The sequence below is a fragment of the Cheilinus undulatus genome, linkage group 7 (assembly GCF_018320785.1).
Source record: "Cheilinus undulatus linkage group 7, ASM1832078v1, whole genome shotgun sequence".
NCBI lineage: Eukaryota > Metazoa > Chordata > Actinopteri > Labriformes > Labridae > Cheilinus > Cheilinus undulatus.
Window position 1 is genome coordinate 37,055,378 of NC_054871.1, and position 27,831 is coordinate 37,083,208.

Consider the following 27,831-nt stretch of genomic DNA (forward strand, 5'->3'; position numbering starts at 1 on the left):
AACTGTACAGGCTCCACATATCCCAAATAAGCGTAGAAACTAAGAATGCATCAGAAACTAAAGCTCCGGTCGCTTACACTGTACTTTAGCGCCTCTAGTAGTAAGGCGAAGAATTACCTCTATCACCACAATCCATAAAGTTGTTCCGACTGACGGTGGATCTGTTTCCGTCTTCCTCTCCTCTACTTCTCTACGCCCAGAAAACTCCCTAAACACTGACCGGAGATCAGCTGATCCAACTCTTCTGTTCTAACCGTGACAGTCCTGTCTGCATCTCTCCTACCGGCAACGTGGCAGGTCTACACACTTGAGAGCTGTAACTTTTCCTGCTGCAAACTACAACTAAAGAAGGCGGCAGTAAAATCAAAATGACACAGAAGGACTAACGGTATTCTATTGATTCTAATCAGACTGAACATGGACGTGATTTCATGTTTTCCTTTGTGGGACAGCAGCTGTCAAACTCCTCAGGGCGGGCTCCTCTGTTTACCTTTAGCTCTCTGAGAACACACAAGCTGTGATACAGAGCAAATACAGCGGAGATGAAGGATTATACACATTTATAAACAGGAAGGTAGGATTTGTGTCACTGCTATGCATGCTTTGTGAAGTTTTTGTGTCTCTTATGGATTCAGCTGTCTATTCATGTGCAGAAACTTCTTTCTTTTAAGTCATGTATCCTGTGTGGGTCATTTTTGTGAACTTTGCCCTCTTGTTATCATACTAACTTGTTATCAGCACATGTTTTGAGTCTCCTGAGAAATGATGTGGCACTTTTCAACGCACTTTGACTGTGCCTGGCATTTGTGAACTGCAGGAAACCTAAACAAAAGTTAATCTGATTTCACTTTTCAGACTTGCAAACTCCACCTTCCTGTTATTTCAAGGGGCCATCATGGATCACAGAGGTCATCCCCGGCCTGACTCTGGTCGTCACTCCCACAGGGCCAAAGACAGAGAGGATTACTACAGGTACTCTCAGCAGGATGGGAACCAGGGCTACGCACCACCAGAGCCCAGGGAGAGGGACAGGCACTGGGCTCATGCTGATGCTCACTACAGGAGTCATTACAGCAGCCCTCCTGTCAGGCCGGAGCAGCATCCTTACAACAGTCAGCAGTATCAATATGGCTATGGATATATGGAGCACCAAAGACCACAGTCCAGGTGTGTAAAATCCCTCATACTTTTATGTGACATTGAAGACACTTTTAGAGTGATCCTGGGTTTTATTCAGAAATAATCTCTCTTGAATTCTCTGTATTAGGGGGACTGTGAATTGTGTCCCTGGCTTAATATTAAGAGGAAGTTGATATGGCTGAATGATACTGGAAAAAAACATGTTTTCTTTTTGCGATCTATTCCATGAAACAAAAAATAAAGGATGTAATTCTAAATTAAAGCACTTAGTTCATATAGGCTTGAATACAACCTATTTGCACATGACTCTTACAGTCTTAATTTAATATTTTTGGACATAAATTCTGTTTTCTAAGATAGGCCTTCAAGATAGAAACATCTAATGTGTAATACAATTTTTTGATGTTGTGGTAAAGGCAAGAAGAGTGACAAATTAACTAAAATTACAGAATTCATATTAGCTTTAACTATAGCTGGTTGTAGTGTTTAATGTGGGTCTAAAATATATCAATATTTGAAGGATTTTATATTTATATTTATACATGTTGTAGCCTGATACTGCAGTCGTTTGGTTTTATTTTTTCTCTCATAAATCTACACTCAGTACCCCACTACAACAAACACAGAATTATAGAAGTTTTTTGCAAATTTATTACAAAAACCCTCTGAAATATTGCACTGACATAAGTATTCAGATTCTTTAAAATGCACTTAGTTGAAGGACCTTCGGCAGCAACTACAGCCTTGAGTCTTTTTGAATATTATGCAGCAATCTCTGCACATCTTGATTGTTGAATATTCTTCCTTGCATATCCTCTCAGGCTCAGTCAGGTTGGATAGTGACCTTCAGTAGACAGCTACTTTCAAGTCTGTCAAGAGATGCTTGATAGGATTCAAGTCAGAGCTCTGGCTGGACCACTCAAAGACATTCACAGAGTTGTCCCTAAGCCACTCCTGTGTTGTCTTGGCTGTGTTCTCAGGGTCATAGTCATGTTGGAAGGTGAACTTTTGGCCCACTTTGAGGTCCTAAGTTCTGCGGAACAGGTTTTCATTATATCTCTGTACTTTGCTCCATTCAGCTTTCCCTCAACCCCGATTTTCCTCCCAGTCCCTGCTGCTGAGAAACATCCCCACAGCATGATGCTGCCACCACCATGCTTCATTGTTGGGATGGTATTGGGCAGATGATTTGTGGTGCTAGGCTTTCTTCAGACACAGCGTTTGGAATGGAGGCCAAACAGTTCAGTCTTGATTTCATAAGACCAGGGAATCTTGTTTCTCACAATCTGAGAGTCCTTTAGGTGCTTTTTTTTTCAAACTCCAAGCAGCTTTTATGTGCTTTGAACTGAGGAGAGGCTTCAGTCTAGCCACTCTGCCATAAAGCCTAGATCAGTGGAGGGTTGCAGTGATGGTTGTCCATCTGGAACTTTGTCCCATCTCCACACAGGATCTCTGGAGCTCAGTCAGAGTGGCCATTGGGTTCTTGGTTACCTCTCTTACTAAGGCCTGCCTCTTCCATTTAAGAATTACGGAGGCTACTGTGCTCTTGTGAACCTTCACTGTAGCAGAACTTTTTTGTAGCTTTCCCTGGATCTGTGCCCTGCAACAATCCTGTCTCTGAGCTCTGCAGGCAGTTCCTTTGACCTCATGCCTTGGTTTTTGCTCTAGTAGAGAGGTGTGTTTGCCTTTCCAAATCATGTCCAGTCACTTCAGTTTACCACAGGTGGACGTCGAGTCAAGGTGAAGAACGAGATTGGGCATGAACAGCCCTTTACAAGTCCAGCCACAAATTCTTTATTAGATTGGGGTCTGGACTTTGACCTGGCCACCCCAAAGATTCACACTGATGCCTTTGAACCATTTCTGTGTGGCAATTTAATAAAATGGTTTAACATCCAAGAAGGTGAATACTTCTTATAGGCACTGCAAGGGTTAGACTTGAAGTAGTTAATGAATATAATGATTTTTCCAGGCATGGGTATGACTATCCCCCCCACAGTCATTGGGACTACAGAGACCACCACAGTTATTATGATTATTACGATCGTGACTACTATAGAGGACAACATGGACGACAAGGTATGGTAAAGCAGAAGTTTAGCAGTATGCTACAATATTTGTGTTGTTAAAAACGTAAATGATGTTTGCTGCTCTAATCATACAGATGCCGGGCAGTGGGGTCACCACGACTCTTGGAACAGAACGGAGAGTTATCACGACGAAGCGTACAGGCACGAACAGTCTGGGAGCACCCAAACGGACGAGTACAGGTGATCTCAAATATTCCACTTTATTTAAGTCACCTCTTATCTATCTATAACTGAAATTTATTGGCATTGGGGGGAAAACACTTGTTATTAATCAAGGTGTATTAAAAGTCAAAGTTGAAGAATGGGATTTTTGGTTTAATTATTATGCGTTTTAGTACCATTTATTAGTTGCTGTCTCTTCTACCAATTAACATATGCATTTCAGTGCAAATGTGACATATTGATGCGCTTATACTTTCAGCTTTGACCAAGGGAGAGTCAACTCACAGCATTACTTCAAAGACTACAACACTAATCCACCCAGAGACAAGGAGGAGTTCTCCTATTACCAGGGGACTTTAGAAAGTTCCAAAAACTCAGGGATGTCCTCCAGTAGCTGCGAACTGAGTCAGTACATGAATGGAGCTGAACACAGTGAGCTTGTAACACAGTATCCTCCCACATCTGATGCAGGTGAGTGCTCAGATAAACTTGTTCTCCCAGGTTTATCTCACCCAGTATTCATCAAGACTCCTCATCATTTCCTCTCAGTGCATCTGATGTCGGCTCCTCTGAAGTTCTCCATCCCTCACGCAGTGGTAAGTTTTGGACCTGCAGGCCAGCTCATACGTGTCAGTCCCGGTCTGTCCACTCAGGAGAACGTCAGCCAGCTGGAAATTCACAGTATGGAGGTACAGTAATCACCAACCAGCCTGTGCTACTCTAATGACATTATGACATTTTCTTCCTGAGTCACCAGCACTGAAGACAATGTCTGCAGAGTTGCAATATAATGTTTCCTGCTGCTTTGCTGATTTTCAAAAACACTGGAACAATTTATAATTTCAAGTTCATGTGCAAATTTGGTTTAAAGATACATTATACAGAGTTTTTGCATTAAAATGTCTAAATTCATTGAAATAAATTAGTAAACCCAAGAAGGGGAAAAAGAAAGAAAGACAACTTGTAAATTTAATGGCCTTCAAAAAGAGGAATTTAAGGAGAGGAGAATGTATGAACAGACGTTTATAAATGGAAAGGCCAGTATGCATGAAGTGACTCTAAAAACTATTCACCCTTTTACCCTTTTATTATATATCAATTATGGTCAATATAGTTAGGCTTTTTTGACACAAACATTTTACAAAAAAAAGAAAAAATCCTCTTTCAAAACATCTTTAATGTAAATAATAATGTAATAAGTGACAGATTCTACAAAATAATGCCAACTCGACAAAAATATGTCATGTAAAATAAGTGACTGCATAAATATTCACCCCTTCAAAGTGACTGACCTAATTCAACAGAGGTCCAGTCAATTGCTAGTAGTCTCACAATTAATGAATTTGGCATCACTGGAGTGCTGTGAATGTGTCTCCAGTGACTGTAGCATAAAGACACCTGTGTCTAGAAGGTCTAGTCACTGGTTAATCAGGATTCCTGGCAATCATTACACCATGAAGACAAAAGAACACTCAGAGCTACTCACAGAAAAAGTTATTGGAAAGTCAAGTAAATGGTAAATAGAATTGAACTTGTATAGTGCTTTTCTAGTCATCTGACTACTTCAAGCACTTAGACACTGCAGGTCGCACCTACCCATTCATACTCATCCACTCACACAGTCAATCACTGATGGCGGATTTGCTTCTATACCCATTTGCACCACTGACGAAGAAGTGTGACTGCAAGAGCTGGGAATTGAACCCACAACTGACTCTACCTACTGAGCCACAGTCATCCCATAGTCTAGGGATGGATACAAAAAAAAGTTTCAAGGAACTGAACATCCCCTGGAGTTCAGTTAAATCCATCATCAAGAAATTGAAAGAATATGGCAAACGTGTGAATCAGTCTAGATTGTCCTCATAAACTGAGTGGCCATGCACAAAAGGGAAAGAATGAGAGAGAGATAGGCCACCAAGACACCTATGAATTCTTTGAAGGAGTTTCAAGCTTCAGCAGCTGAGATGGGAGAGACTCTGCATACAACTATTGCTGTCTGGGTTCTTCACCAGTCAAAGCGTAATGGGAGACTGGTAAAAAGAAAGCCACTGACTCAGATTAAATCTGATAACACAAAAGCCCCGGTTAAACAGTGTGGCAGCATCATGCTGTGGGGTAACCCTGGAAGGGCTGACATAGGAAAATGCTGGATGACAATCTTATTCAGTCTTGCAAGAGAGCTACCACTTAGGAGAAGATTTATATTCCAGCATGACAAAGACAAGCATACAGCAAAAGCTACACCGAAATGTCGATGAAGTGAAAGTTCTGGAGTGGCCGAGTCAAAGCCCAGACCTCAATCCAATAGAGAATTTGTGGCTGGACTTGAAAAAGGCTGTTCATGCCTGATCCCCATGCAACCTGACAGAGCTTGAGCAGTTTTGCAAGGAAGAATGGAGTAAAATTGTTGTGTCCAGATGTGTGAGTCAGATTGAGACCTATACACACAGACTCAGTGCTGTGATTGCAGCCAAAGGTGACTCTACTAAATACTGACTTAAAGGAGGTGAATATTTATCAGTCACTTATTTTACCTTACATATTCTAATGGAATTGACATAGAAATCTGTTTTCACATTGACATTGAAGAGATTTTTTGTATATTTTTTTTAAAGATTTATTTTAGGCTTTTTATGCTTTTAATTGATAGGGGAGGACAGTGGATAGAATTTGAAACGGGAGAGAGTGGGGAGAGACATGCGGCAAGGACCATAGGCCTGGTTTGAACCCAGGTCGCCCGCATACATGGGTGGCGCCTCAGACCGCTAGGCCATCTGCGCCCCCTTTTGTATTTTTTTTTTGTCAAATTATATTGATCATGATTGATTTATAAAATAAATGAAGAGGTAAAACATCCACAGGGGTGAGTACTTTTTCTAGGCACTGTTTATCCTGATGCATATTGTACTACCGGATTCATAGTACGAACAGCCCTAGTTTCAAATACTTGAATAAGAGAGAAAAAAATATTTTTGGGGACTTTTCTGTCTGCACAAAGGTGATTCTGAGTGACACAAAGGAACAGCAGGAGATGAGAAACTTCCCAGGGCCCTTGACCAGGTAGTATGAAGTTGTTATTCTGTTTAATGTCACATCTGAGATGATTGAGATCTTGTGAAATGTGAAAAGATTTAAACTGATTTTATACATCTAATTTTTTATTTTATTTTAAGGGAAGATTTGCACAAAGTAGATGCTATGGAGTTTGCCCACCAGAGGGCAGGGGCCTGCATGAGAGATGACACACTGCATGATAAGAGATCTGCTGCCCTCTTGTGGAATCTACTGATACTGCTCTGCAGGCAGAATGGAGTATGTGGACTGTTTACTTCAAATAAGGCACCATTTGACTTAACATCAAAGAAAGTAGCAGGAAGTTTCTGATCTTTTATTTTCCTCTTTTTTCAGCAAATCGTCGGCTCAGATATCGCAGAGCTGCTGATGCAGGGTTCACATGCAGATGGAAGCTGGGTGGCAGAAGCTCCCACGCTGATCGACTTTGATGAGAGCTCAAAGGCTGAAGAGCCTCCTCAGAAAGGAGATGATCTGCTCACAGGAGACTGTAGCAGCTTCAGCTCAGAAACGTCTGAAAAAGCCCTGCAGAGCTACACCAAACTACTGCTATCTGGAAGAAAGAAGGTCTCTGTCTTTCTAATATATTGAACAGTCAATAAACCAATGGCATAATCTGTTTAGAGTAATTCCCTGCATGCAAATGCCAACCTTCCTGCCTAAGAAGCAAAAGCAGAATCTACTTAAAAAATCTGAAGTAAAAGCTGTTTAGCAGAAAACTGATATTTGATGAATAATCTTACATTAAAGTGCCAGCAGCTCTTTGCCATATCCAGTAGAGGTTCAAAGGAATATGGAAGATGTGGATTCACTTCAGAGTTTATTTACTTCATTGCTTATTTTTAAGTGAACCATTTGAGAGTTTGAATTATTTTGGCCTATCTGACTTACAACTGAAAGTTGTAAGGGATGTGTATTTTTATTTTACATTTTGTCATAAAATTTGTAAAGATGAGTATTCCCTTTAGCATCAGCAGATGGCATACTGTGCAGGGATCAGAGTGTTTGCCCCCTCACACCTTCTTGTGTGTTTTCCAGGAAGCCTTAGAGTCAGCTATGAGCAGTGGCCTGTGGGGACATGCGCTTTTTCTGGCCAGCAAAATGGACAACAGGTCCTACACCACTGTGCTGAGCAGGTGAGAAATGGGTGACAAAGTCATTGGAGACATGACAGCTGCAAAACAAATCAGTAAACAACTTTACACATGGTGCTTATGTATGAGGAATGCTCTCTGACTAAACTGCAGAGGGGTGCTTGCTGTCTGCTGTAGGTTTGTGTTGCTGTCACTTTAGATATGGTCAGATTCTTTTATTTTATTCAACCTTTATTTAACCAGATAAGACCCACTGATGTCAAGGGCTCTTTCACCAGGCCAAGAGATCAGAATGCTCCGCATTCACACTGCCTACAAAAAATATTCACCCACTTGGATGTTATACCCTTTTACTGATTTTATAAATCATTCATGTTCAATATAATTTACCCTCACTTGGTGGGTGGGTTGTAAAGGCTATGCATGTGACATCACAGTGCAAGTTCAGTCTCTGAGTCGAAGAAAGGATGAGTGACAGAAACCAGCTGGGAATAAGCAGTAAACGACTTTATTTCAGCTGAAAAGTTCTGTTTTTTTAATAACTACATCTTAACCAAGTGAACTACGGTCAGTGCAGATCCTCAGCTGATGAAATACATGTACAGAAATGTTTTGAGACGTAATGGTACGTTAATAAGTAATAAATCTGGTCCATAACAGTATCTACGACACAATATGAAAGTTGTAAGCTATACCATGATAATTTGTCACATTGAAAATAATGTGACGAATGTGATGATGCACTAGCTACAATACAGAGGATCAACTGATCTAAAGTTTTGTCTCACAAAACTTCAACATGTATTCAGTTTCACATCCATCACGGATAAACCAGGCTGATGTGAGCCTTCAGGCCCTGCTTCGTGAACTTAAAATCAAGTCCACAGAACTGTCAGGAAACTTGACTTGTGGCCACATATCAGTATCCACTGACTAGGACACAGTTTTAGTGTCTCTTGAGTCCAAATATCCCTAATTTAAGCAAATATTAGTCCGTTTCTCTCCCATTTTCGCCCGCTCCTCATAGCAGACTTACATGTTTGTTTTGCAGTCCGACTGAGCAGTCATTGAGTGCCCTGAAAGTGGTGTCAGGGCAAACCCCTATTGTAGTCTGCATAGCTCCACCTTTTTGGGACTTGCCAAAAAGGGTGCCAAGAAGGTGGGGCGGTACGGGTACGCCCATGACTACTCTGAAGGAGTTACAAGCTTTAGCAGCTGAGACGGGAGAGACTTGGGAGGAACCCAGGTTCTTCATTAGTAAAACCAGTTTAGGTTTCTGCAGACAAGACTGAACAACATTAGAAGCAGACTGTAAAAAAAACCTTAAAGGCCTGTGTAATCAATGATGAATACCAATAAATGATTGTGTCATCTGCATAATAATAATATGAGGATACACAGTGTTTTTTGCAGTCCAAAGCCTCAATAAAATCATAAAACCTTTAAAGCAGCTGTAACAGTGCTATGCTGCTTTCTAAACCAGTTAGAAACAAAGATTAAATGTTACATGAATCTAAGAACTCCTTCAGTTGATTAGTGACTAATCCCTCAAATAATTCAGCCAGGAAACACAATTTCAATATCAGCCTGTATTTCTTAGCATCAGAATGTTCACCCCCCCAAAAGAGCCTGAAGAATATAAGCAGACTTCCAAACTTTGGGGATTTTGTTACTAGGGAAACTTAAATTAAGGATATATGACAGAGGCTCTGATATAAAGTCAGCAAGGAACAAGAATCTTTAACTAAAAAGTTTTAGTTTAATTAAAAGTTTGGCAGTACACCAGCTGACCCAAGGCCAGAGGAGGTTTTCATGCCACATGTAATTGGAGTGTATCCTCAGCTTCCTGCCTGTGAATTTTATTCTCACTCTGAGGAATGCACCTGGACTATAAAGTGATTTTGGCAGTGACTGCACAGTTTTGTAACTTTGATGCATTTATTCCACACATGCTTTCACAATGTTTTTCCATGTGCACATAATTGAAAAAAAAGAGCAGCCACTAAACTATATAGTGATTACATTACTTTGCATATGGCAAACCCATCTGGTAACATAAGGAACATCTATAAGCATCATGCGATCAAATAAATCTCAGCCCACACAGTCCAGTTAAAGTTTCAGAAATGGTAGAAGTCCATGGACAGACATAGTTAAGAATCCTGAAGTTGTAAGAGTATAACACACCCTCTCTGTCTCTAAATGCCAAGTACATGATGCACAAGTACTTGATGCAAGAGAGGATTGGTTAAAATTAGAGGAGGAATATTAGGGTAAGCCAATCAGAGGAAGAGAAGGAGGGGTCATGCATTCACCACTGTAAGAAAAATATGACCAGCCAGCAAGGCTTAGAGGGACTTTAGTTTGCGTGCTTTATTGGCTCAGCTTTCATGGGAATTAATCTTCAAATGGGTGTCCAGTTATGCTCAGTATCCATGCATTAAGCCATGCTAATGGCCCCACATGTGAGGGAATGGCTCTACCAATCAGTCACTAAACTATTGAATTGTTTTGTTTTGACATTCTTGGTCCCCAGAGGATAAGTCTGCAAAGCTTTGTAATCCTCTGACAGTGGTGTAGTGGTGCCTTCAGAAGTAAGTATACTTTTAACTTATGCCCTCTATATTATTAGCGACCCATACAGCAAACGATAAATAACCTGTGTTAGACTGATATTTAGTTCATCTAAAAATCACCTTTTACAGTGGCTTGCAAAAGTATTTATAACCCTTGAACTTTTCCACATTTCTTCATGTTAAAACCACAAATGTAAATATATTTTACTGGGATTTTGTGTGATAGACGAACACAAAGTGGCACATAATTGTGAAGTGGAAGGAAAATTATACATGGCTTTGAAATTTTTTACAATGAAAATCTAAAAAGTGTGGTGTGCAAAAGTATTCAGCCCCCCCCCCCACCCCCCCACCCCCACCCCACCTGGAGTCAATACTTTGTAGAGCCAGCTTTTGCTGCAATTACAGCTGCAAGTCTTTTGGAGCAAGTCTCTACCAACTTGGCACATTTAGAGACTGAAATTTTTGCAAATCAACAAGCTTTTTACACCTCTCAACTGGAATTTTGGACCACTCTTATTTAACAAACTGTTCCAGTTCTCTCAGATTTGAAGGGTGCCTTCTTGCAACAGCCGTTTTGAGATCTCTCCACCAGTGTTCAGTGGGATTTAGATCCGGACTCATTGCTGGCCACTTCAGAACTCTCCAGCTTTGTCTCCAACCATTTCTGTGCTTTTTGAGGTATGTTTCAGGTCATTGTCCTGCTGGAACACCCATAACCTCTGATGCAGACCCAATTTTCTGACACAAGGCCCTACATTGTGGCCCAAAATCTTTGATAGTCTCCAGAATTTATAATTCCTTCACACAGTCAAGGCACCCAGTGCCAGAGGCAGCAGAACAACCCCAAAACATCTTTGAACCTCTACCATGTTTGACTGTAGGTACTGGGTTCTTTTCTTTGTAGGCCTCATTCTGTTTTCTGTAAACAGTGGAATAACATACTTTTCCATAACGCTCTACCTTAGTCTCATCTGTCCACAAAATGTTCTCCCAGAAAGATTGAGGCTTACTCAGGTACATTTTTGCAAACTCCAGTCTGGCTTTTTTATGTCTGTTTGTCAGCAGTGGGGTTCTCCTTGGTCTCCTGCCATAGTGCTTCATCTCATTCAGATGACAAGGTGTGGTCGGAGCTGACACTTTTGCACCCTGAGTCTGCAGGACAGCCTGAATTTGTGTGGAAGTTGACTGATGTTTATCCACCATTCCAACTATCCTGCGTTGCATTCTTTTGTCAATTTTTTCTCTTCCGTCCACGTCCAGGGAGATCAGCCACAGCTCCATGAGTTATAAACTTCTTGATTACATTATGCACAGTGGACAAAGGAATTTCAAGATCTCTAGAGATGGTCTTGTAACCTTGGGATTGTTCATATTTTTCCACAGTTTTGCTTCTTAAGTCCTCAGACAATTCTGGGCTCTTCTTTCTATTCTCCATGCTTGGTGTGACACACACAGGCACACAACAGAAAGGTTGAGTCAACTTTTATACATTCTAACTGGCTTCAGGTGTGATTTCTAGATTGCCAGCACCCGTTACTGCCACAGGTGAGTTTAAATGAGCATCACATACCTGAAATAAAAGGATTTACCCACAGTTTTAAAAGGGTGCCAATAATTTTGTCCGGCCCATTTTTTGAGTTTTGTCAATTTTGTCTTTTTTCTTCGAATTTTTTGTGTTGTTCCAATGCACATGAAGGAAATAAACATGTGTATACCAGAAACATTTGTAATTGCAGCGATTTCTGGGAGAAATGGTGTATTTTCTGGAAAAATTCCAGGGGTGCCAATACTTTTTTCCACACCACGGGGGGGCTGGAGCCAATCCCAGCTGCTATTGGGCAAGAGGCAGGGTACACCCTAGTCTGGTCGCCGGACAATCGCAGGGCTGACAGAGACAAACAAGCAGCCACACTCACAGTCACACCTATGGTCAATTTAAGAGTCACCAATTTACTCAGAGAGCATGTCTTTGAACTGAAGGAGGAAACTGGAGTATCTGGAGAGAGCCCAAGCATGCATGCGGGAAAACATGCAAACTCACGCATAACTCCTGCCTCAGCCCACATAATCTCCCAAAAAGAATAATGTTACTGTAATAGCCCTTCTATGTTGCACAGTAGATAGGGCCTTTGCATTATTCTCTCATGCTACAATCTTCACTAGCTCTGTCATGCTTTGAAGGGTAAGGTAAAGGGTTATCAGCTGGTTGAGATGTTTGAACTTGCCACTAGATGGTGCTAAATCCTACAAACAAGCTGGTAACTGAAAGAAAACAAGTAATGAAAAATAAACTGACTTTACTCCCATTACACTTGGTGGCAGTCCGGACTAATTACAGAGGAATCACAGATGCTTAATATGAGTGCCTTGTGTGTCACCTTGTAAATAACATAACTGGACATTTACTTTATCAAAGTCATGTTGCTTTCTTGCAGTCTTATGTGGAGGATCTTGTACTTTCCTAAGAATTAACAACGATTAAATGATGATTAGATGACTTTGATAAAGCTGTTTCTGTGCTATTACAACATCCCATCACTTCCTCCCTCGAGTCTAGCTCTGCTTTGAGTTATTTATAAACTGCAGATTGAGAGCTTTAGAGGCTACATAGCAGACAATAAACACTCTGCTGTAAATAATCAAGCTGGATATACAATAAGCCCTTTTAAAACTCTGCACTCACATTTTTTTGCTGAGTGAGTGTTCTGTCTTTTAAAAGGAGAAATGTTAGCACTATGACACTAAACTAAAGTTTCTGTGAAGCATTTATCATGTAACCCTATCCTTTTTTTTCCAGGCTATTTTGGCATCAGCAGTATTTCCCACAGCCACATATGTCACCAGTGGAATGTCCTAGGAAGGGGGGATGGATTTGATTTGTGATTGACAAGAGAGGCAGAATTTGAGCTATCACTTCTGTACAGACCAGCAGCAGGGATGCTTTTTGGCACTGGTGCATGCATGTGCTAAAGCTTTGAGTAAGTTGTGCATTGACACATTTCTCTTTTGTCAGGTTTACTGGACAGCTAACAGCCAGTGACCCCCTCCAGACGCTCTTCCAGCTGCTGTCTGGTAGAATTCCTGCTGCAGCAATGGTAAAATACAACAAAACTAGATCCCTGTGCACCTGAATAGTCACTATCTATAATATGTCAGTCTGAATCAATTTAGCAAGTTAAAGTTTTGATTGTGATGTTCTATGTACAGTGCTGTGGGAGTGAAAAATGGGGAGACTGGAGGCCCCACCTGGCTGTCATGCTCTCCAATGAGACAGGAGACCCCATTGTCCAACTGAAGGCCATAGTCACCATGGGAGACACTCTTGGTAGAGATTCATGCCCCGACTCTTTGGTTGTGATTTTGTTTCTGTGCCAGTATATGCCTAATTGCTTTGCTGTTTCTTTAATGCAGCCTCCAAAGGCCTCATACATGCGGCCCACTTCTGCTACCTGACAGCCGGTGTTCCTTTTGGGGTGTTCCCACAGAAGGCAGAGAGACTCGTACTCCTCAGTAGCAGCCACAGGTGAGCTCTGCTTCATCCCTGATACCCTTCACCACTTGGTTTACCTTCCTTTAATGCAGGAATTTTGACCAAAATGTAGAAAATAAAGAACCTGACATATCACACAGACTGTTTCACATATCCATGACATGGGATATATTTCACATCCATCAGGGCAAGTACATGGTGCAGTACATGGTGTTTGGGAAGAGAAGACAGCGTCATTTGAGGATAAAGAGCCGGTAGCTACGGATGTGGTTTAGATGTACTGCAAGCCTTTAAACATGGCAGCTGGTGAAGAGATAGGCATGGATGCAGCTACACTATATGGACAAAAGTATTTGGCCACACCTGAATTATTGAAGTGAGGTGTTTCAATGAGACTAATTGCCACAGGTGTATAAAATCAAGCACACAACCATGCAGTCTACCTTTGCAAACATTTGTGATACAAAATGGTTTGTTCTGAGGAGATCAGTGACTCCAAGCATGGTTCTGTGATGGATGCCGTCTTTGCAATAAGGCCTTTCATGAAATTTCCTCCCTGCTGGATATCCCACAGTCAACTGTGAGTAATATTAGAAAGTGTGTAAAAGTCACCAACACTCTGCTGATTCTATAGCTGAAAAGTTCTGAACTTTCACTGGCATTAATGTAAGCAAGAGAAAGGATCTTCTAACCCCCGTTCTTTTGAAATCTTACATGTTTCTGGCTCTTGATTAATGCCCAGTTTATCTGTGAAAGCTTTTTTGGAGTGTTTTATCTTTTTACATAATTATAGAGCAGTTTTAGCTGAAATGATCATTTTCTGTTTCCTGTCCGGTCCTCTCCTTTAGGAAGTCTTTTCAACACTTTGCATCAAACTCTGCCATCCAGTGCACTGAGCTGTATGAATACTGCCAAACACTTGGAGGAAAATGGTTTTCAATACCGACTTTTCAGGTACTTTTCACTCGCACAAAATCTCTCTGCACAAGATGTAACAAAAGTCATAAATATTACAGTTTTTCACTCCATCATATTTGAGGAAATTTGATAAACAGCCCTAAGATGCTGAATGTTTCTGCTTCTTGCTCAGGTGTTCAAGTTCCTGTACGCCTGTCGCCTGCTGGACTGTGGACTGGCTTCTCAGGCCTTTCATTACTGTGAGGTGGTTGGACAGGCCATCCTCAGACAGAGAGAGCCTTTCTATGTGCTGATTGCAGAGGTTATTAAGGTATTCACACATAGTACTGAGCATATTATAAATAAAGATGACTTATAATGCAGTGCAATACATTTTAAAGACATACTGTCTCTGTGTGTCCCTTTCCTGCAGCTGTCAGACAGGCTGAGACACTACGAGGGTCAGTTCAATGATACAGGGGTGAGCGGAGCTGGACAGGAACCCGACTGGCTGAAACATCTTCGTGACAGGCTGCACAGGTTACAGGTGGATGCTTCTAGCTAGTCTATTAGAGCACACAAACAATGACTTTCATTCCTGAGTAGCTATATTATTTTAAGGTAAATATAAGGTGTTGGTCACACTGAGCAATTGTGCCTTCTGATCTTGATGCTGTTTGATGCTTGTCATACTCAACTCTGTCTCCCCAAACTCCCCATCCCCATAGAATAAAGGCCCTAAATTAAAAAATACAAATGAAAACCCAGATATCTCTGGCCAATATTGTCTGGTTTGTTGTAAGGATATAGAGTATCATTATTTTATCAGTTACTGGACAGTAATAATGTAATTAAATAAGATGTAGTTCTAAAAGTGAAAGAAAAATACAACCCCTATTCCAAAAATGTTGGAGCACTGTGTAAAATGTAGCTAAAAACAGAATATAATCATTTGCAAATCTCATAAACCCATATTTAATTCACAATAGAACATAAACAATGTATCAGATGTTGAAACTGAGGCATTTTACCATTTCATTAAAAGTATTAGCTCATTCTGAATTTGATGGCAGCAACACATCTCAAAAATGTAGGGATAGGGACATGTTTGCCATCGTTTAGTATCTCCTCTTCTTTAGTAACAGATCACAAACATCTGGTAAGTGAGGAGACCAGTTGCTGGAGTTTTGGGAGAGGAATGTTGTCCTATTCTTGTCTGACATAGGATTCTAGCTGCTCAACAGTCCAGGGTCTTCTTTGCTGGATTATTTGTTTTATAATGCTCCAAATGTTTTCTGTTGGTGAAAGTCTGGACTGTGGGCAGGCCACTTCAGCACCCGGACTCTGCTACTGTGGAGCCATGCTGTTGTGGTTAGTATGTGGTTTACCATTGTCTTCCTGAAGTATGCAAGGCCTTCCCTGAAAGACGCATAGTCTGGAAAGGAGCAGATGTTGCTTTAAAACCTCTTTACACTTTTCAGCAGTGACGGTGTCTTTCCAGATGTGTAATCTGCCAGAAGGTACAAATGGAACCCTATACCATCAGAGATGCAGGATTTTGAACTGTGCGCTGATAGCAATGTGGTCCCTCTACTCTTTAGTCCAAAATGAATTCAAATTTGATTCCTCTGACCACAGAACGGTTTTCCATTTTGCGTCAGTCCATTTTAAATGATCTTTGGCCCAGAGGATGTGGAGGCCTTTCTGGATTGTGCTCACATATGGCTTCTTCTTTGCATGATGCAGCTTTAACTTGCATTTGTGGATAGCACAATGCAGTGATTTCCAGCACAGATTTATGCCTGTTTTCAATGCAGGGCTGCCTGAGGTCTCCAAGATCCCAGGAATTCATTGTTGACCTTTGGCCTTGTCCCTTGCAAACAGAGGTTTTTCCAGACTCTGCCTCTCTAAAATGTTCCTTTTATACCCAATAAACCTAATGAGCTTCACACTGCTCCTGCAGTTGCTTTTCATTTGCACCACTTACTTGTCCAGCCTTTTGTTGACCCATCCCTACTTTTTGAGATGTGTCACTGCCATCAAATTCAAAATGAGCTTATATTTTGTATGATATGGTAAAATGTCTCAATTCCAACATCTGATAGGTTATTTATGTTCTATTGTGAATTAAATATGGGTTTATGAGATCTGCAAATGATTGCATTCTAGTTTAATTTTAACTGAAATTTTCCACAGCACTCAAACTTTTTTGGAATTGAGATTGTAGATCATTATGCTGCAACAGAAAAAAACATTGGAGGAGGTGATGTTAATACTTTATATCAGCTAGGTTGGATTAAAGCCCAGGATTGAAAAAAATTGGAAGCACTTCCTTAGATGGTTCTAACAGAGCCCATTAGTGCTGCAATTTTCAACAATATGTAGACAAATTTTATTTTGTAATTTCTAACAGTATTAGATTTTCACTCTATTGCTGCCTTAGACTTGAAAGACTTTTACACAGTTAAACTTAATTTTATGTTAAATAGCAACTGTTAATATGAAAATATGCTTAATGAGTGAAGATTGGGAGCAATTCATCAGTCAAGTCTGCATGTCAGCATTATCATTGCAGACATATCAGCACGCTAGTGTAACCATTTTATGCGAGCTACTACTATGCCTAAATGGAGCTGGTCCAGGCTCTTATACCTTTGTCTGTAGAAACCAAATCTATAACATGAAGTCTAAATGTGTTATTGTACTCAGACAGGGAGTTATGACTCTGCAGAAACATACCAGCCTGGGGGAAGTGCTCTAACCCATGAGGACAGCAAAGCTTACTCAGGTAAGTATCTCTACTTCAAATTTTTCCACCATATGGGCTCTACATCTGCTAATGAATACTCTTAAGACTACCTATGGATGTTGCTTTTTATTTCTGTTTTACTCCAGAGTCAGACTTTCATGACCAAAGAAGTGATATCCAGAGTCCAGAGCCTGAACTCCTTTATTACAGAGGCCGGGAGGAGCAAGAAGACCCCTGGCATCAAGATGAAGGACACCCTGTGGAGACGTCAGCTTCCTCATGGGAGGCTAAAGGAGCACAGGACTGGTACATCTTATCCAACAACAAGCTGTCAACCAGCTCTAACTGCACACGTGATATTCAGTCCTAATGGTCTGCATTATGTCATCGTCCACTCTCTGTTGCTCTGTCTAGGCCGTCCGCCAGTCATCCCATGCCAGTAACAGTGGTTTATGCTCCCCCAGTGCAAACAGTGGCAGCGGGCCAGGACTTCAGTTGTCATAACACAGATAGTGCTGAAGTCAGAACTGCTTTTCCACATTGTCCTCAAAATAATCCCCCATCAGCAGCTGAGGGTGAGAATTCAAAGTGTTCTACAGCAGCTATTACAGTCTGAAGATTTATTGTCTGGGTGAGCTTGTGTGTGATATTTAAATTTGGTTTCAACAGGGCCTGGGTTTTCTTCTGTAGCAAACACGGTGAGTTTTAATCTTCAACATTATGTCAAATTTCTGTGGCTTGATGCTGTTCCTTTATTCTTGATTTTCTGGATTGATACAGTGCTGGGAAAAAGAGACCAATGAAAAAATACTTTTTATACAGTCTAACTGACATATTTTTTTGGTTGTAAAAGGAAAAGATTACCAAAAGATGCACAGCAACCAAAAGGCAATAAAATAAAGTTCATATTGATCAACAGAAAACTAACTAAAAAGAGTTCAGGAATCAGTAATTGGTGGTAAAACTCTATTATTATTTTTTTTTTATATACAGCTGTCATGCTCTGTGGCAAGCATTCCACAAATACAGTGCATTTACAAAGTATTCAAGCCTCCTTCACTTATTTCAGTTTATGATGAGCCCAGTGCTAGCTGTTTACATTCATGTTTTTCTCATTAGATAACACTCATGATGACCCCATAAAGACAGAGTGAAAACAGTTTTAGAATTTTTTGCAAATTTATGAAAAAGGAAAAAAAAAATGGAGTATCACATTGACATAAGTAGTAAGACCCTTTATTCAGTATTTAGCTGAAGCACCTTTGATAACATTTTTAATATGACCCCGCAAGCTTTAGCCAACAGGATTGGGGGATTTTCTGCCACTCTTTGCAAAACCTCTCAAGCTCAGGCAGTTCGGAAGGGGACCATCAGTTGGACAGCCGTTTTCAGGTCTCTCTAGAGATGTTGGATAGGGTTCAAGTCAGGGCTGTGGCTGGGCCCTGGAGCTAATAATGTAACAATGATGCATAATGTAACGTATCGGAAAAATCCTAGAGGATAATATTCGGTCTGCAAGAAAGCTATGGTTGTGAGATTTATTTTTCAGCAAGACAACAACATGAAGCATACAGTGAAAGCTAAAGCAGAAATGGTTCAAAGACGACAAGGTGAATATTCTGGAGTGGTTCAGTCAAAGCCATGACCTCAATCCAAGAGAATTTGAGGCTGGACTTGAAAAGGGCTGTTCTTGCCCGATACCTGAGAACCCTGACAGAGCTTGAGCAGTTTTGCAAAGAAGAATGGAGTACGATTGTTGTGTCCAGATGTGCAAGCTTTGTTGAGACCTGTCCACACAGACTCAGTGATGTGATTGCAGCCAAAGGTGACTCTACTAAATATTGACTTGAAGGGCATGAATATTTATGTAGTCACTTATTTCAACTTACATATTTTAATTTAAACATGTCTCTGTAGAAATCTGTTTTCACATTAGCATTATACGTTTTTTTTTTTTTTTAATTTTTTTTTTAGCAAAAAAGCTAAATTACTTATCAATAACAGGGTAAAACATCCAGTAGTCTTTTTTTTTTTTTTTAAAGAAAAAGAATTGTGCAAAAAATTTTACACATTGTAGCTTTCAGACAAAAGGTAAATCCAATAGACTTCAGTTAAAATGTTGCAACAATAAATCCTACCAACAAACAAACAATTTTCACTTTATTCACACAGAAACGCTTAAATTGTAGATCCAGAGAAAAACATATTGTTCCCTGGTCTCCTGTAAGAGCTATACTACCAAACATTAGTTCTTTTCCACATTGTTTCAGTATTTTAATCATTTAAGTTGAAAGAATTGCTAATTTTTTGTATTGAGGTAACCTGGATGTGATTTGTGTTTGAAGATGGGGGGTCAGATGCTGGACATCTCCACCACTCAGCAGGAGCAGAGGAAGCAGAGCATCCCACAACATTTAGAACCCTCAGAGGTGACCAACGAGCCCTCGAAACAGGTGGGTGGGAAGAGCCATCTTCATTCTGATGCCTGTTTAACCACATTCAAGTTGTTTGACATGTGTATGGTTACCTCTGTGTTCACACAGAGCACCAAGGGGGGCTGGTTCAGTGGCTGGTTCAAATCAAAACCCAAAGACGCTCCAAAGGAGGGTACAGAGCAGGGAAGCCCAGCGCAGACAGTAAGAGTCAAATTAAACATACATTAAGTGATAGGATTTTTTTTAAATGTGGGAACAGGCATATATGTTTTTGGATTTTCCCCTCAGATGCTTCAACCCAGTGCTGGCTTCTGCCCTCCTCCACCACCTGCCACTGTCTCTCCTGGTATGTTTCCACCCCAGTCTTCCTCTGCAGGGATCAATCCATTTTCAAGGAAAGCAGGTCAGTTTTTAAGTACATACAGTATATTTTTATATTTTACTTCTTATTTACATGCATGAATAATAAATTATCAGTTATTTTGTACTTTGGAGACTTCAAATCATAAACATGTTGCTAAATTCCATACCCCTCTTTAGTTATTGGGGGAATCTGAGGTCACTGGCTCTGTTGGGTTGTGTCTCTGCCATTAACACTGATGTTGACCAGCGTGTCCAGTTTCAGATTTTGGCACAGACTCTCAGGACATTCAGTCTGCATTTCTTTTAGCAATGAAATCTGAAAGAATGGCTTTCATTTATTTAATTTTACGCAGACTGAAACATAACACAAATTTGATCTTTTCCTCTTAATATCATAGAAATGTCCATGTCCTCTTCACAGGTCAGCAGCTGGGGTAGTGACCACTAACTTGCAATACAGGTAAATTAAGTAACCTAAAGATAAATATGCACCATACAATACAAGATTTCATCTATAACCTTAAATATTTTATGTTTCTAGGATCACGGACACCTTTAAAACTGAAGCTAGAGTGTTTCACCACATGTCTAAGTGAACCCATGTGAGAGCCCACCTACGTCGCTCTGAGCACATCTTTTTTAAGGATACCCTTTTAAACAGCTAGCTGCAACACCATCATGTTGCATTTTGGATACAGAAATACTCTGGATGTGCCAGCTTAAGTAACTCAGATTGCAGAGACATATATTGCAGAAACAGCTGAGGTATGCTTCCTTAAAGCTGACAGGAGGGAAATTACCGGTGTATATTTTGTCAGATATACTTGGGGGAAGGGGCATCTTAATTGACCCCAATAACCATGTAGGTTTGAGGGACTTGACTTGGAGCTGCAGTGTTGCAGGGGAAATTTTGGGACTACCGCTGTGACCATGGTTGGAACTGCTCTATGAAATCAGACTCTCATACTTCAGGTCACATAAATAATTATCAAACACATGAGCTGCAAAAAGCATCTCATTTTCATTTATTTTAAGAGGCATAAATCCATTACACACATTTCATCAAATCAAATATATTTGCAATTAAGATGCTAAAAATAGAAACCAAATTTACTCTACAAAGCTGTAAGACCAGATTGCATTCTGATATTGCAAGGGAAGTAAGAATAGCATATTTTAATGATTATTTTTATAGTTTTTGTAAATTTTCACATTGCTGTGTTGCCTGATGGGTGATGACTGCTGACACAGATCCGGCCAGCAGACATTTATGGGACCAAGCTATTTATGTGCTGAAAAAAGTACATTATATAAATGCCTGTGTACAACAAAGCTTAAATGTATATAAAGAAATGATCGAGAATTATATGGTAAATATGCTGTAATGTAACTGAGATTTTTGTATGCTTTAAGCCTTTGTGCTAAATGTTTAACAATACATGTGTTTGTTTTTTTACCACTGCACCAGCCTGTGACACTTATCATCAGTGTAATTTTATATGAATACTTTCTCACTATAATTAAATATTTTATCCATATCTTTAATATATATTTTTTTATGATTTACAAATCTGATTACAGTTGCATGACTGTATTAATTAATCTTGCAATGAAAGGGATTCCACAGGCTGCGCCTCACTTAATGCACTTGAGTAAGTGACAACATGGCAGGTGCTGTCTCATTTTACCATTAGTCTGCAGTTGCCAAGTGTGAGTGGGACATACCGACCTGTATTTCAGCTCACACTGACGTCCAGGGGGGGAATCACTGCTCACTGCTGGCCAATTACATACCACAAATATTTAAATTAATCACCACAGAGGGACAGTTTGAAACAGCATCCAAAAAATGTTTGATTCAGATGTAAATGACCCTAACTGGTCTTATAAAGTCATTCTGGATTTCCCCCCTCTGGGGATCAATAAAGTATGATCTTGTTAATCTTTGAGAAATATCAAAAAGTGCTGGTATTTTTATTTCAACTATTTGAAAGATGTTTTATTGAGATTCTTATTCAGAAATACTTTAGAAACACTTACAACCTTTTTTTTCTGTAGTTTGAATTTTTCATGCTTGAGCTGGCAACATAGCACAGTATGATCCAAACCATGATTTATGTAAACTGGCATTTAATGTGCACTGAAATGGAGTAAATACAGACACTGGACATGTTAAGATTTGATTCACATGTGTTTTTGACAGTAATGTGAAAAGAGAATTCAGTAATTGAAGTTCTAAATAAAAACCCAAAGATTACGAGGACAGTTTCCATATTAAACTAAAGGATTATCTTGTTAACTACATCCACACGCTCACTCATGCAGTCAAAACTTAAAGGTAACATCTGCAGCACAATCACTGCCAGGAAATGTTTTTTTCCACTCTTCTGAATCCAAATCTTTCATTTACACTGTTGTAATATGATGTGAAACTGTAATCTTCATGAGGGAAATTACATCTACCTACAGAACCACATGTCAAAATGTCCAATACTAAAATAGTTTTGAAACATAATATGACAATTAAGCAACATGAGTTCAGGACATATGCTGACTTAACAGAGCAATCTCCAACTGCAATGAATGACTGGAAAGCCAGCTTCCTTAAACTATTTTAAATCTTTCCAATTCATGTGGATGCAAACCTGTCCCAGCATAAGAAGTGGACATGAACTTAAATTTAAAGAGAAATGCTGATGTGTTACAAACATGTACATTATTTCTAATGGGTACTCCACCGGTGCAAAACAAGACTGGTGCCACATGGGAAAACATATTGGCTCAGTTAACAATTTATCAATACAAGTAAATGGTCTTGAACACTAGTTCTGATCTGTAAGAACTTTAAATTAAGAACATTATAAATAAATAAAAATAATGGTCCCATTTAAAGTAAAGTATTGCTGCTTTTCATTGACAAGTTGCTGCAAAGACAACCTGCCAACCAGGATAGAGACATCAGGCTGATTCACAGTGCCATTTTAAGGCGTGATATTTGGACCTGTCCCCCTGTTATGCCTTTGCTCTTAGTGTTGCAGAGGCATAACAGGGGGACAAAGTGAATCCCGCTCTGTGATGCATTTGGAGGTAGGAGCAGAGGCGTGAAATCATCAGCAGAGCCAGGGGGGAACACAGCGAAAGTGTGCGGAGCTCTCGCTGTGCCGTGCGCTCTCACACTCCGAATGCTGAAACGCCTCAAATGTTACACTGTGGAGTTACCAATACGAATGTCTCAAGAGCTTCGTTTTGATTAGGACATGCACGGTGAAAACACCCATAGCAATGCCACACAATCCTCCAAATATGAGGCTTCCAAACACAAAGTGCATCATCAAAAAAAATGCCAAATTCAAGGCAACAATTGGACAACAAATAATTGGGTGATGTCACGTCTCTTAAACACATTGTATGATCAGAGGTACCTCCGTTGTCATGATGGGGCTTATTTGCTGCTTTTGTACCATGAACAAAATGCATAATATACAGTGGCAGAGATAAGCGTGTGAACCCTTTTAAATCATGTATTTTTCTGCATTAATTGGTCTTCACATGATCTGGTCTGCATCTAAGTCACAAATATAGACAAACAAAATAGGCTTAACCTAATAGCAAACAAACAAATCGGATATTTTAAAGTCTTAACTGAACAGTCATTAAACATTCACAGTGCAGCTGGAAAAAGTAAGTGGACCCTGCATTTAATAACTGGTATAGCCTCTTTTGGCAGCTATAACCTCAACCAAGCATTTCCGGTAGCTGCCGAAGGTAAGTGGACTTGAGCTTTTAAAGCTCTTTTCTAGTCTTATGACTACTCAAAGTGTTTTTACACTGCAGGTCACACCTACCTATTCATACCCTTTCACACCATTCACACACTGATGGCAGAAGTAGTCAGTATTGCATATGCAGCCATATCCATTAACACACTCAAGGACACTTCAACATGAGACTGCAAGAGCTGGGGATCGAACCCACAACCTGTGAGACAGCAGACCACCAACTGAGCCACAGTTACCCCAAGTTTGATCAGACCTGCACAGTGTTCAGGAGGAATTTTGGGCCATTCTTCCATACAGAACTGCTTAAGTTCACCCATTTTCTTAGGCTGTCTGGTGTGAATGGCTCTCTTGAGGTAATTCCACGGCATCTCCACTGGATTCAGGTCTTGGCTCTGACTGGGCCAGTCCAAATGGTAGATTTTCTTTGTGAAAGCCATGCTGTAGTAGATGTACTTCAATGTTTAGGCTCATTGTCCTGCTGCATAAACCGAACTTCTTCTGAGCTCTAGTTGGCAGACACTCTGACATTATCCTGTAAGTTATCTTAATGAACTTGGGAATTCATTTAGCCCTCGATGATGGCAATCGATCCAGGCCCCCAAGCAGCAAAGCAGCCATGAATCATGATGCTCCCTCCACCTTACTTCACTGTGGGGGTGATGTTCTCATGTTGGCATGCTGTACTCTTTTTATGCCATACTTGATGCTGTGAGTTCTTCCCAAACAATTCAACCTTAGTTTCATCAGTCCAGTGTGGAGTCTCAAGGTGCTCCTTTGCAAACTTCAGGTGTGCAGTGTTTTTTTTTCTTTTTTTTTTTTTGGAAGCATCAGCTCTCTTTGTGGTGTCCTGCCATGAACACCATGCCTTGTCAATCTTCTGGTAGACCCATGAACGTAGGTGTTGACTAGTTTTAATGATCCCTTTAAGCTTTCAGTTGTTACTCTAGGGTTCTTTTTAACCTCTTTGAGCATTCTGTGTTGTGCCCTTAGAGTCAGCCTGGCTAGACGGCCACTTCTAAGGAGAATAGCCACAGTATTACATCATCTCCATTTCTGGACAGTCTTTGAGATGGTTTTGTAACCCCTTCCAGTCTTATGCAATTCAACTTTTCTTGATCAGAAATCTTCTGAAATGTATTTTTGGGATGCATGGTTCACATCAGAAGATGCTTCTTTTCTATAAGTCACAATAACTCTACACCTGGCTGAAATCTCTTTCAATTGATTGGAATTCAGGTGTCCTGACTTCAGTTTTTGGAGTCATTAGCCTAAGGGTTCACTTACTTTTTTTCAGTGGCACTGTGAATATTCAATGGCTGTGTTCATTAAAGACTTTAAATAATATAGTTATTTGTGTGGTATTAGGTGAAGCACATTGTGTTTGACTTGGATGTGATGATAAGATCACATTTAATGATCAATTAATTCAAAAAACTAGATAATTTCACAGGGTTCACATATTTTTTCTTGCCACTGTATGTGCAAGAAGCACTGACTGGCTTTGGACATGAAGCTGCCCCTTTATCTGGCAGGAGATTTGAAGCTGTCATAAATACTGATTTAAAAAAATTTCCTGTATGCATGTGCACTTATGTTACCAAGGCTATAGTTAGGAATTTAAATCTCTGTGTATTAATGATTTCAAGGCGAGGAAATGAGGAGCTCCTGAAATGCAATGCTCAGTGCCTCTCCTAATTGAGAAGGGTCCGCATGTCCTGCCATGGCATTTAGATTCAAAATAAAGTCAGACATGCAAATACTTCATTAGTGGTAATTTGTCAAGATAAACTTACTGCATTTTTAAAATGCAAAGTGGCAGTGTTGTGTAAACTTTAAATTTTAAATTTATTATGTGCTCTCAAAATGTAGCTGTCAGATCCAGTGCCAAGGCTGTGCATGTGGTTATTTGTATCCTACAAGATTCTGAAGGGAAACCCAGCACCATGAGAAAGATGAAGTGTGCATAAGAAGTTTCAAAATCATGAGACACATGTACCATGAATAAATACCCTTGTATATATAAACTGGTGACCTTGGATGGGTCCAAAATGTCAAGGGCACATATCTGATAAGATTAAACCAAAAACATAAAACTTAGCAGTCTATATGAAAGGAACCATGTCAGTGGTTTCTGTTTACATCCCTGTCTTTCTACACATTCACTCCCTCTTGTCCTTGTGATTTAACATATGCTGTGCAAGCTTTGTTGCACACTGGAAGGATTTGTTGCACTCAACACAGACAAATATCCGTCCAGAGCAGTTTTGCTCTTGGTGAAGCTTCAGTGTGGCCATCTGGCAAAAGTTCTTTTTGCATCCTGTACAGTTAAGTGGTTTCTCTTTACTGTGGGTGTACTGGTGACGGACAAGACGGGAAGCCATGGCAAACGCCACACCACACTCCGCACACTTGTGAGGTCGATCCCCGCTGTGAATGGCCTCATGCTCAAACAAATTGGAGGACTTTGTGAAAGACTTTGAGCACACTGAGCAGACAAATGGACGCACTCCTCTGTGGATCTTTTGGTGCTCTGCCATGCGACTGGCCAGGGCAAAGGTCTTCCCACAGTCAGGGCAGGAGAAGGGCCTCTCTCCCAGGTGCTTACGCTCATGTCTCTTCAGGGAGAGGGGTTTATTGAAGGTCTTTTCACAGTGCTTGCATGGGAAAGGCTTGTTGTTGGTATGCATGTTCCGCTCATGCTTTCGCAGGTCAGAGGAGCGAATGAAATCCTTCCCACAGGTGTCACAGATGTAGGGCTTTTCACCCGTGTGAGTGCGGATATGCTTGCGGTAATCTGAGGACCAGATATAGGTCTTGTCACAGAAGGGGCAATGATATGGTCGCTCTCCTGTGTGCAAACGTTTGTGCTGCTGCAGCGTGCCCTGATGGGAGTAAGCCTTCCCACATATATCACACACATGCGGCTTGAGGCCAGTGTGTGTCTGTAAGTGACTTTGCAGGTTGCAGAGCTTCTTAAATGCCCAGGGGCAGTGTGAGCATTTAAAGGGACGCTGCTCTGTATCAACTTCACTTCGTTTTTTCATTGCCACCAAAAGGCGAGAGATTTTGCTGTCAGTAGACTTTTTAAGTGACTTCTTAACATGACGGCTGTTCACATCCTTTTTCTTGGTCTTTTTTCCATCACCAGCTGAAGAATTATCCTCAACGTTTCTCTCTTTGAGCTCACATGCCCTTGGTTTGACTGCAGCATCACTTTGTACCTTACGAATCTTAAGGTTTTTAGAGCAGTTGTTTTTCTTCTTTTCTTTTGCATCCAGGAGCTTGTCATTGGACCCATGTATTTCTTTCTTCTCTGTATATTTAGTGTATTGTAGAAGTACTTTACTGTTTCTGTTTTGGTCATGGTGAAGTGTCAATTCCTCTCCAGGTGAAAGCTCTGCAAACTTCTCTATGAGAGACCACTTTGGTGTTTGAGGGTTCAGATAAAGAATTTCAGCATCACTACTCTCTGAAAGTGAGTTCACACCAACACATATACCTCCAATTAAAGAGGCCGTCTTCAAAGTATCTGTGTCTATTAACATCTGTCCACCCGGGGGATGCCTTTCTTTACGTTTCCTGTTGCTTTTGCTGTCAGACTTCACTGGAAGTATTTCATCAGCCATGGTCACTTTTGGAAAGGAGCATTAATTCTGCACACCTCCTTAAGCTGTGTGGCCTTTAAAATCCATAAAACAGAATGAAAAAGAACATGTTATTACCACTAAAAAGCTCTTATACTATCAAATACCAACTTGGAACTACTCTACTGCTGCATTTATCTTACCTGCATGCACCTTGTAGTTAAAACCAATATCCCAAGGTTCAGATAGCAGTCCTTGACAGATTTTAGATTAATTCTTCATAAAAAAAGGCAGCCCATTCAGTAGGCCTCGTGAAAGTTGATCTTAGAAATTAAAACTATTTTATTAAGCTACTTACTCCGCCGGCTCCTTCCGAACAGGTCTGGTCCAAGAG

At 40.4% G+C, this 27,831-nt stretch overlaps 2 protein-coding genes across 2 annotated transcripts; one reads left to right on the top strand and one right to left on the bottom strand.

Moving 5' to 3' along the window:
- Positions 1–274: 274 nt before the first annotated feature.
- Positions 275–21,612, top strand: sec16b (SEC16 homolog B, endoplasmic reticulum export factor). Its single transcript, XM_041791737.1, has 25 exons — positions 275–574; positions 856–1,167; positions 3,113–3,219; positions 3,305–3,410; positions 3,652–3,863; positions 3,942–4,081; positions 6,394–6,455; positions 6,569–6,707; positions 6,804–7,034; positions 7,506–7,603; positions 13,154–13,235; positions 13,348–13,465; positions 13,552–13,663; positions 14,479–14,584; positions 14,721–14,858; positions 14,961–15,074; positions 17,237–17,315; positions 17,423–17,582; positions 17,691–17,851; positions 17,946–17,974; positions 19,622–19,729; positions 19,820–19,912; positions 20,000–20,114; positions 20,496–20,534; positions 20,616–21,612. The coding sequence occupies exons 2-24, from the start codon at positions 896–898 to the stop codon at positions 20,510–20,512; spliced, it is 2,799 nt and encodes a 932-aa protein (XP_041647671.1). The 5' UTR covers positions 275–574; positions 856–895; the 3' UTR covers positions 20,513–20,534; positions 20,616–21,612.
- Positions 21,613–21,745: 133 nt separating this feature from the next.
- On the bottom strand, positions 21,746–27,806 carry znf648 (zinc finger protein 648). The gene is made up of 2 exons (XM_041791738.1): positions 27,641–27,806; positions 21,746–27,532 (listed from the first exon to the last, which is right to left on the bottom strand). Exon 2 carries the CDS (start codon positions 27,477–27,479, stop codon positions 26,013–26,015), a length of 1,467 nt encoding a protein of 488 aa, XP_041647672.1. The 5' UTR covers positions 27,480–27,532; positions 27,641–27,806; the 3' UTR covers positions 21,746–26,012.
- Positions 27,807–27,831: the final 25 nt, after the last annotated feature.

Excerpts from the sequence above, each read along its gene's own strand:
- znf648 (XM_041791738.1), bottom strand. The coding sequence starts at position 27,479 with ATGGCTGATGAAATACTTCCAGTGAAGTCTGACAGCAAAAGCAACAGG.
- sec16b (XM_041791737.1), top strand. The coding sequence starts at position 896 with ATGGATCACAGAGGTCATCCCCGGCCTGACTCTGGTCGTCACTCCCAC. Across the intron at positions 4,082-6,393 it reads TGGAAATTCACAGTATGGAG|GTGATTCTGAGTGACACAAA; the intron begins GTACAGTAATCA and ends GTCTGCACAAAG. Across the intron at positions 17,852-17,945 it reads TCCCCCATCAGCAGCTGAGG|GGCCTGGGTTTTCTTCTGTA; the intron begins GTGAGAATTCAA and ends TGGTTTCAACAG.